Source organism: Vollenhovia emeryi, unplaced genomic scaffold (assembly GCF_000949405.1).
Source record: "Vollenhovia emeryi isolate VEMERY1.0 unplaced genomic scaffold, V.emery_V1.0 DF939166.1, whole genome shotgun sequence".
Classification (NCBI taxonomy): Eukaryota; Metazoa; Arthropoda; class Insecta; order Hymenoptera; family Formicidae; genus Vollenhovia; species Vollenhovia emeryi.
Genome location: NW_011967200.1, coordinates 1,379,348 through 1,389,003, shown reverse-complemented (window position 1 = coordinate 1,389,003; position 9,656 = coordinate 1,379,348). Strand labels below are relative to the sequence as shown.

The 9,656-nt window shown below is 46.5% G+C and overlaps 1 protein-coding gene across 1 annotated transcript in view; it reads left to right on the top strand.

The window, feature by feature from the left end:
- LOC105564380 (probable JmjC domain-containing histone demethylation protein 2C) overlaps positions 1-9,656 on the top strand; it is a 321,095-nt gene that overhangs the window by 94,331 nt on the left and 217,108 nt on the right. Inside the window, exon 7 of the mRNA XM_012016701.1 lies at positions 6,568-6,667. Within this exon, the coding sequence (XP_011872091.1) occupies positions 6,568-6,667 (100 nt within the window). The remainder of the gene's footprint in view (positions 1-6,567; positions 6,668-9,656) is intronic.

Below are 9,656 nucleotides of genomic sequence, written 5' to 3'. Positions count from 1 at the left end.
TGTCGAGTCATTAATTGTTATTCAGTTACACGCAACACCTTAATCGAACTTGAATTTTTAATTGGAAGATTAAAGCGCACATGTTTTATATAGTTTTTCCACGAAGCTTTCGGCAAGGAAAGATAGATTTTCTATTTGAATTTCATCTAGGAACTTATTAAACTACTCATGATTTGTAGTCAAATTAACTCTTTAGTCCATAGTCGTTGACGTATGTCAGCGCACAATACCCGCCGGCGGTCCGCTCCTTCGAGCTTTTTAAAATTGATCACCTGAAATTTTAACACCCCTCCTCCCCCGTAATCTTTGCATTCGCGCGACCCAGCGAGAGGTGATTAAAACTCCGCGTTAACGAGGTGCATATACACATCGCTGTATAACGGGCGATAATAAATTCTCGCGCTTTAGTAACGAGCTCTCTGCGTTCTCTCGTAGAAGAAAAATGACGACGTCGACGTGAATTGTGCGTGCGGCGAGAAAGTGCGGTCCGCTGTCTGTCAATACTCCTCCGGATACTTGCATGCGAGCCGGGCGTGCGCGCAGATAAAACGCGCGGGACGTCCGCGAGCGGCTTTTGTCGCTTAACAAGGGTTGCAGCGCGCAAACGACGACGACGACGGCGGCAGGAGTTACACGAATTTACTCGCGATCGGATAATGGGGCTTCGAGGACAGACATCGAGCCCTCTCCCGCATTCCCGAGGCCGAACTCCCTTTCTTTCGGCGGCGCGAATAACGCCCGCGACATCCGATATACGAGGTTGTTTAATCCCTTTAGCACTGAAATGGTTTTTCGGCATTATCCGTAACTGGAGACTGTGCATGAGTCAGCGGGAACTTTGTTATAGATACCTCGAAATTTAATAGCATTCGCGTGAGTCGTCGCGAGCGGTAAATGGATTAAGAGATCAATTTTCGCTTCGGTCGAGGAAAATTTCGCCTCGAGAGTTGCGCTTGTCACTCCTTCGCGCCCTCCCCGCCCCGTTTCAACGTCGAAATTTTATCTACACTCTTAATCCTGTGTCGCGTAGTACCGTCAAATTCGAGGTACAATTTTTAACGTATAATTGAGATTTGATTTACATGCTGATTTTTATGTACCTTGTGATCGCGTATACTTTTTATTTTAAACGTGTACCTCCAATTTTTGGCGGTACACGCTTAATAGTGTAGCAATAAGTAAGCCAAGTTTCGTTTTAATACGTGAGAGTAAGCGATTGCTAGATCAGATGTGTCGTTTAAAATTATCAAGAGACCTGATCGGTCCCGGAGAGCTTATCTTACGTGAGAAATATTCTTCGGGGCATTAATTAAGTCCCATTCAACCTGGAAAGCGTCGTCGCGTGTTGCGGCGGTTTCCACGGGCGAAAAATGGACGAAGTCGTGCCGACTTAAAGGGGTCACCTGCGCGAGTGGATCGGTTCGTATGTAGAAAGGAAACGACCGGTATTCCCCCGAACCGGTTGGTCGCGATAGGAAGGCGGTAAAAATCGGCGAACAAGCGAGTTGGCCTGGTCTTTCTGGTCGACTGGATTTTATCGTGACGCCCAGTGCATTCGTCCGCCCGATGATGTGTGCGCGTGTACGTGCGCGGAGTGTAACGTGATACATGTAATGGGTTACACGCGTGCAGCGCCGAGATACGATTACGCGCTCGCGTACGGTAGGTGCGTGTGCGTGCCATTGGCGTAACGCCGCGTCGTTTCCTGTATCTCAGGATACCCGCTGTAATGCCGGCCGTAAAGGATAACGACGCGCATCGCGGCGACTCGCGGAGCGCGCGACACGCTTCGTTAAAACGACGGAAAACGAGAGCGGCGAGGAACGGATTAATAAGCTGGTAAAACGGTATCGAGGAACACGCGGGTGAATGGGACGGGACGAGGATGATTCGGATTAGAGAAAAAAAACCAAGCATCCCGAGAAGATTATACAGAGTATAATGGACTTCCTGGCGATCCAGATAGTTGATAAATCCCGCTGAAGATAACGAGTGAAAATAAATTAGATAAATTTTCTTTAGGTAAAACACGAGACGTTTAATCTTATACACCTGTCGCTAAGATTATCGCATTTTGTCGATAAATTTTATCCGGAAATAATAATTATGCATATGCGTAATATCGATATCTCTACGTTCAATCGCACAGCTCGGTCGCTCAGCTTGTCTTAATTATTATCTCATAAGCGGTTCACGTGTCGCGCTTATCGTTCCAGTTCTCGTGCATAATTTTCTTAGTCGAAACGCAATTTACCTCCTAACTGGCTCGTTATCGACATCGAAAGCGCCGGAGATAATCCGGTTTTATCCGTATCTTGCGATACTTGTTACGCAGTTAAGAAGAGACCTCGTTATCTACGCTTTGGCACACGTGTATTTCTCTCTCCTGATCAATGACATATTTTGGAATGCCTGTGTTCTAATTTACCGCGAAATGTAAAAGTCGAACGTTTTATTATTATTGTTGCTAAATTAATTTCCCTACCATATTGAGTTATAATGCACGAGGATTTTTCCGAAAATTTTCAAATATAATTATATGTATGTTTGATGGGAAAATAAAATATATGGGTGGGAGGGAAAATTGTTTGCTCATCGTAATATTCAATTTAAATTACTATTGTACCGTAAAGGTAGAGTGTTACAAATATTTACACTTATTCAGTTTTGCTTCCGGGCATCGATAAAAAACGAAATATGAATTCGCGCATGAAAAATTTGAATTATTATGGCGGCTGCTGTTAAATAATTCCACATAATAATGTGCATTTTTTCTTTATTTTTAAATTTTAATTGAATATGCAAAATAACATTATCGAAAATTGGCATTTTAAAAGCCTGAAAACGAAAAATAGAGAGATAGAGAGAGAGAGAGAGGGAATCTCGTGGACTCCGAACCATAATAAATACGCCGCTGCTTGCATTCCCTCACACACGTCACGTGGGGTTTCCGTGCAACCATTAATTAGATTAGCATGTGCCGGAAAAAGACGCTGTCCACACGTAACGCGTCCACATATATCCATCGGCAGCGAAGATGCTATTATCTCGACGTACGTTAATAGCATTGTGGAATATCCGTCGTCGCCCTCAACGTTGAGCGGCCGTTTCTTTTCTTCTCTTATTATTTATATCTCGCGTGCGAGACTCGCGAGTGTAAAAATAAAACTGACGCTCTCTCGATGCTTATATCGAAAAAATTCTTGCTCGAAAGCTTGATTATATTTCGCTCGTCTTTATATCGCGAAAAAAGGTGTCCAGCTGATTAACGCAAATTGCACGATAATTTCTCCCGTTTCTTTTTCTGTATGTTTTACAAAGTCACCGACAATCTTGTTTACCAGAATATTTATGATTCTTTGTCAGAGGAATTTTTAGAAAAATTTATGCCGAGATCGTTGCTCGTTGCAATCTTCTGGTATTTAATGTTACTACTAAAGAGATCGTGATAATTAAATTCTCATTCGATTAAATTCTGAGATTGCACAGTCCATTCGAATTCCTATAAACGATTCAATTTTGCAATTTTTTTTCATCTCGTACTGAATCGCGAGTTTCACTTTTAATTTTCAATCGCTTGCAATTCGTAGACAAGTGGCGTCTCGACGTTCTGCTTAAGAAAAAAAATATTTCGAATTCAAGAGACTTTCTCTATTCAGGCATGTATCATATATGTACATGTGAATCGTACTTCAGAGCCTGCAGGCAGCACGTAAGAGCTCTTCTCCTCGCGTAGTCGTGATCGAGACGATCTCGCGCGCGCGCATGCGAGACACATAAGCGAGTGTATAATGTTAGTGTGTATCTGCCGGAATGCAACGGCCTAGGTGAAATGCCTGGCTCCGTGCCAGAGACTTTAACCTCAATTTGCAATAAAACACACACGAGGAAGAGAGAAAGAGAGAGAGAGAGAGAGGCGGAGGAGGCAAAAGAGAGGAATACGAAAGGGTGGATTTCTGCCGCACGGACACGCACGCGGCGCGTCTCGCAGATTCGCTCCCCTCTTTTCGTACAGAATTGCGAAAGTGCAACCAACAAAGGACCCGTGCACGGCGAGGTGTGCCAAGTGAATTTTTCAGTAACATTAATTCGAGAAATTTATCCCGATTCTGGCCTGACGACTGCGAATATCTTCTCGCACTCTCGTACGGTGACATAATCTTCCGGAGGATTAGATCTGAGAGCCGGAGATTGAGCGATTAGTACATGCTGCTGGTATTTCCTCCGCCGGCACGAACATCATTAGCGATCTTATCGTAACGGTTGTGACTGATATTATAATTGAAATGCAGCTTTATGACATTGATTTTTAACGACAGACTGAAACGTACCTTATCCTAGCAGATACGTTCGATAACGAAGGAGCCGAGGGAATGTATCGAGATAACAAAAGTAGATAAAAGACTTCCTGGAGTCACGCCCTGATGAACGAAAAATGAGATTAGGAGTATGGAATTGATGTACGTTTGATAATGTATTGGAGTTAAGAGATCGACAGTTACAACGGGGGAAAAAAAGGAAATATTAATCCTCTGAAGACTATTTTCGTACTTACGCCCGTTTGTATCGCACGTTACGACCGGCGAGAGATATGCAATCTTACGAGACGATCGCGTTTGGTATGCGAGGGGAAGATTGCAGTATGCTAAGCGGCGTTACATCCCGCGGAAACTTAAGGTGCAAAAAATGTCAGCAATTTAACGAAGCCCCCTCAAGATCTTACTTAATTTTTGCGGAAGTCTAGGATTTTATTAAGAGATGCCTGGAATACCCTGACGCCGGATTCCGGTAATCTAGTCCGCACCTATTTTCGTGCTCTTTCTTCTCGTCGCTATGCACCGCGGTATTACGTTACGCTACATTATCCCGTGGTCTAACTAATGCACGCGGGGCATCTTCTCCACTTACGATCTCGCGCAATTTTAACGACAAGCTCGAGGTGGACACTTGCCCGGCTAAAATCCTCCGAAGGAGAGCCAATGAATTCCGCACGATCGAGGATAAGGTATCTCCTCTCGAGCTGGCACGAAAACCTCGCTGTCTGCTTAGACTTCGTCCTTTCAGAATGTTCGTTTCTATTTAATTACAACGCCCCTTTGGGAGCCCCGCTAAGGAACATTAGACTCCAGACCTGTCGTGGAATTTGTCGTTAAAATTTAGGTCGTCGTCTCCGCGCGCGCACGCGAAACACTCGCGCTCGCTCGCGTTTATCTCGAGGCGCGCTGCTCGCGTCCGCGTCCGTTTATCACCGCGGCAATAAACGCGGCAGTTAAACAAAGACGGTAACCCGCCCTGTTCTGGCCCGCCTCGTTCCTCCGCGCTGTTCCTCGGATGCCAGTGGCTTTACGAGCGACGACGAAAAGCCCGGGACTGACTGTTACGATTATCTGACTGCGGATACGTACCGCACATAGTACGGGCAAGGACTACGGGGGAAAGGATAACGAAAAACGACGACGACGACGACAATGAAAACGATGCGGGAAAGAGATAGAGATCCCTGGAGCCATCGGGACTCTGTAAAATCTTGCGACTGCGATTTTACCCGCGGCGAAAGTCGCAACGAATGTCGCAGATGCGCCACCGATTATCTCGAAAAGACGTAACGAGCGGCTCCTATCCGCGCCGTACGTCTGAGATGTTCGAGACGATTATTTCTTACGTTTCCACCGGTGCAGAACGCGGCACGACTCCCTTAATTCCGGCATTATGGCTGCTTTCCCTTCAGAGAACACAGTCGACATTTTTTTGACGCAAATCGACACACGTCGCTTTCCGTCTGGAATTTAATTCAGACTCAATCGATGCTCTGCGACTCTGCTCGAGTGCAGAGTCGGAGTGTGCTTTTGATCTAAGAACGCATCCGCTTCGAGTATTTCGATAGAATCTTTTTTTCGTCGAAACCTTTTCTCAAAATCTTTGCCATTTCACAGGAAAACTTTGTTAACTTGCGTCGATTTGTGTCTCCGAAAAGGGAAGCCTACATCTACTTTGATTAAGCGGCTATTTTGGTGTCTGCGTTTTCTCAATGTCAGCCAAGATAGTCGCGACTTCTCTTTTCTACCACAACGTTTCCTGTTTAATCATTGTTTCATATATTGTTGCGAGGATACTTTTATTATTTCGACAAGTTCCGTTAAATATTATAATTGCACGAAAATCGATTCTACCGCAGTGTGTATAATTATAGTTGAGCCGCAATGTCCGTGGCGTGCCTGTAATCTGCGTGATCGGTCGGGGGGCTGTAATAAATCGGTACAATCGTTTATTCCAATCCACAGTCAGCTGACTTGGAAAGAGAGCGTGGAAATATTTTTGTTGCACGCGAGGTCTTCGATGCTCGATCTATGTCATTGCTAAAAAACAGGTTAACAGTCGCGTTTATTTAAGTAGATCAGCTCATTGTTATTCAACATTTATTTTTCGCGAAAGTACGAAGTTACTTCTGTATGGATCTGAGCGAGCAATAGGAAGCTACATTTGCACGTACAGTTGTTTCTTACGTATTAATTTTCACGTTCTCTAATTATTAAGAAATATTAATTCTTTTTTTAACTTGTTGTTTAGCCCCGACCCGGAAGAAGGCCTCGAAGACGGCCGGGAAACGCGGCGCAGTTACAGACAACCCCGAGGGTACAGAGCCCGATATCGCAGCAACTCGAAAAAGGTAAGTGACCCTCGAGATTTAGTTCATTGCTTGCGGGCAATTTATAATTACTCTGTCACACATGGAAATTCAGTAACTCTGCGACACGTGCAAATCACAAAATATATCACGCCACTGTAATTGACTGTTGTTCGCGAAAAAGACGGGTCAGTCGCGTCTTGCCAAATATCTGCTCCAAATCTTGACAAGCGAGTTTTAACAGCATTAACGTTTGAGGGAACTGTGTCAAAGAATTTTCTGCGGCGATATTTTAAGTAATTTGGACCTTTGCGACGAACGAAGAGAAACTTTGAGAAATTCAAGCCTTTCGGCTTCGCCTCTCGGATTTTTCCGTAAACGGCAGTCAATTCCGAGGGCGAGAAACTTCTCTTGCCTCGAAACGACTGGAGACGATAATCGCGAGTGGCGTGCTATTTGAAATTGAGATTTAATGAGAACGCAAATGGAGAGAAACTCTCGTAGGAAGCGCGGGAGAAGCTCGGTTGCCCGAAATTCATTAGTCGGTTCGCGGAATGTCTGCCCCGCTAATTTCTCTCTGGGGCGGAAGTGGCGCGGTATTCGCGCGCTGATGAATACTGTTTTAATCGTGTTCCGAAGGCAGTGAACTTTCGTAGCGGGGTTAGGTGTAACGTCGGGAGTTCCTCCGACTTGATCGCGCAGGCTCGAGGCGGGCGCCGTGCGCCGATAAATCTTTTTAAGTCGATGAACGCCGGCCGGCCGATACTCGGGTCAGGCCGGCACAATCGCGGCCGTTAATCGTTATCGGATAGTAAAAGCTTATCCGGCGCTCGGTTTCCGATAGCCGTTGCCACGGTATTACTCGACGTGCCATTCTTGCCCGCGTTTGTCGGGGGGGGATCGTTTCACCGATCGATCGTTGGAGCAATCTCGTCCTCGCGCGCGAGCGAGCAACAAGACGAACGAAAGGGTTTCTGATTTAACAACGCGATCCCCGGCGTCTCGGGTATCATAATAAAAACGCGATAAAAGCGGCGCGATATCGCGCTCGCGTCGTGTCGTACATCGGCAAGCGCTCGTAAACATCGCGAGTTAGGGCGCGGGAAGTGCACGAAAACTGATTGTTGCTAAGGCAAATAATACCACTGCCCGTTTCCTGATACGAAACTGAATGAGTCGTGTCATATCTGAAACTGTCGTAGTTCCTTTTCACCTTCATACATTCGATATGATGCTTTCGAATTAAACGGAGACCGCGTGATAGCGCTCTTAATTAATGTGGAATCGATTTCTCTCCCCCCCCCCACCCCCGTTAAAATGTTGGGATGCCAATAACTTTCGAGTCACGAGCGATTGAAAATCAAGGGGAGTCTCCGCGGTGCAATTAAGCAGCGACGCTTTTCATTTAATCACACCGTGGCTTAGCGACAAAGAAACGTTTGACTGTTACATATTAAAAAATCACAACTGACGATGGGACTACGAGAAATCTAATTTTCGAAACCAACCATTTAAAAAACGAATCGGTCCGAATAAATCACACGTATTTTTTTTTGCCTCGCGAACGTAGGGAACGCATTTGCATATCATGTATCTCGGGGAAGAACATTAATCTAGGAATACGCGCGACATCGCGCAAAGTTGGCAAAGTGTCGCCGCTGGACGTACCCGTTACGTACGAAATGGCATCGCCGATAAACCGCCCAGTTATCGGGGCCAATAACTATAATTCTCCCCCACCGTGTCCCCGCGCAGCGAGGTGGCGGTGCCAAGGCGGAAGAGCCTACGTGAGCTACCGCATAGCTCTGTCGACCTAGTGTCCAGGTCTTCGGGGTGGTCGATGAAGCGAGGTCAAACGGGGTCGTCGTCGCCCTCGTCCTCGTCGTCGTCGTCGTCGTTCGTCGTCGTCGATAGAAGCGCGCCGAATCGATCCGCGCGAAGGTCAGACGAGTCAGGCTCGGTGACTCCTCGTCTCCTCCGTGCCTCTGAGCGATTCGGCCGCGTTCATTCATGGACTCGGGTGGCTGCCAGGAACCGGGGCGTTATTTCGAGTGCGAGAACCGGCCGTACGATACGCCGCCCGAAAAAAGGGTGTAACACGATCGAGGGTGGTAGAGCGAGATGATAGGCGAGATGGAGGACGAGAAAAGGAACGAGAGGACGGAGGAACGTATTGGTAGAACGGGTTATACGAGAGGAGGCAAGGGGAGGAGGAGCATATAGTCATATGTAGCCGGGGGAAATAAATGGTTCGAGGAACCGGCAGAAACCGGTTCGCGGACAAAAGACACGTTGCCGGCATCGCCTGGACTGCCGTCGAGCAATTCGAGGGGCGAGAGGGAAGGGGAAGAAGAAGGAGAGGAAGAAAAAGGAATCGTATCGAGACGCGAGAGGGTGAGAATGGAGAAAAGGCTGATTCAGGAGGAAGAAAAGAAGGGACCTGGCGATTCCGATGGAAGAGGCCGGTAACCTCCCACCGGCTCTAAAGCCTGCGTTACGCGGTCTAAAATTCGCGACGGGATTTTACGTGTCTCAAAATACGGAAAGCACTCTCGTGATCATTTATCTCTCATTTTTATGCGCGTTTAATTCTTCACGACGGTGCGAAATGAAATCGTATTTTATGTATTCGTTTATTGAACGAAATTAACAACGGAATTCGGATCGTGTGGAATGCGCATAATACAGGCCGAGAAACGAGAATTGCACGGTCTTCGTCCGCGGTGAATTCGCTTTAATCCCCAAGAGGCCGTTTCTTAGCTCCATTTCTTCAGGTCCCTCCGCGCGCGGCCTACCTCTCGTCTATTTATCTTCCTTTCTCTCGTTCTCTGGGTTACTCGAGCTCTCATTACGAGCGGTCATCTCGTCGTTCTGTTCTTCTTCCTGATTTGCACCCACTGAGAGGCCGCGCTAATTTTGATCGGCTACAGTTTCCTTCCACCTTCGACCGCGACATTGATTTCGAATATTTGCGGTATTTCTCCGTTGTATCTTCCGTTGAGATACAGAGATATTTACTTTAATAATATCG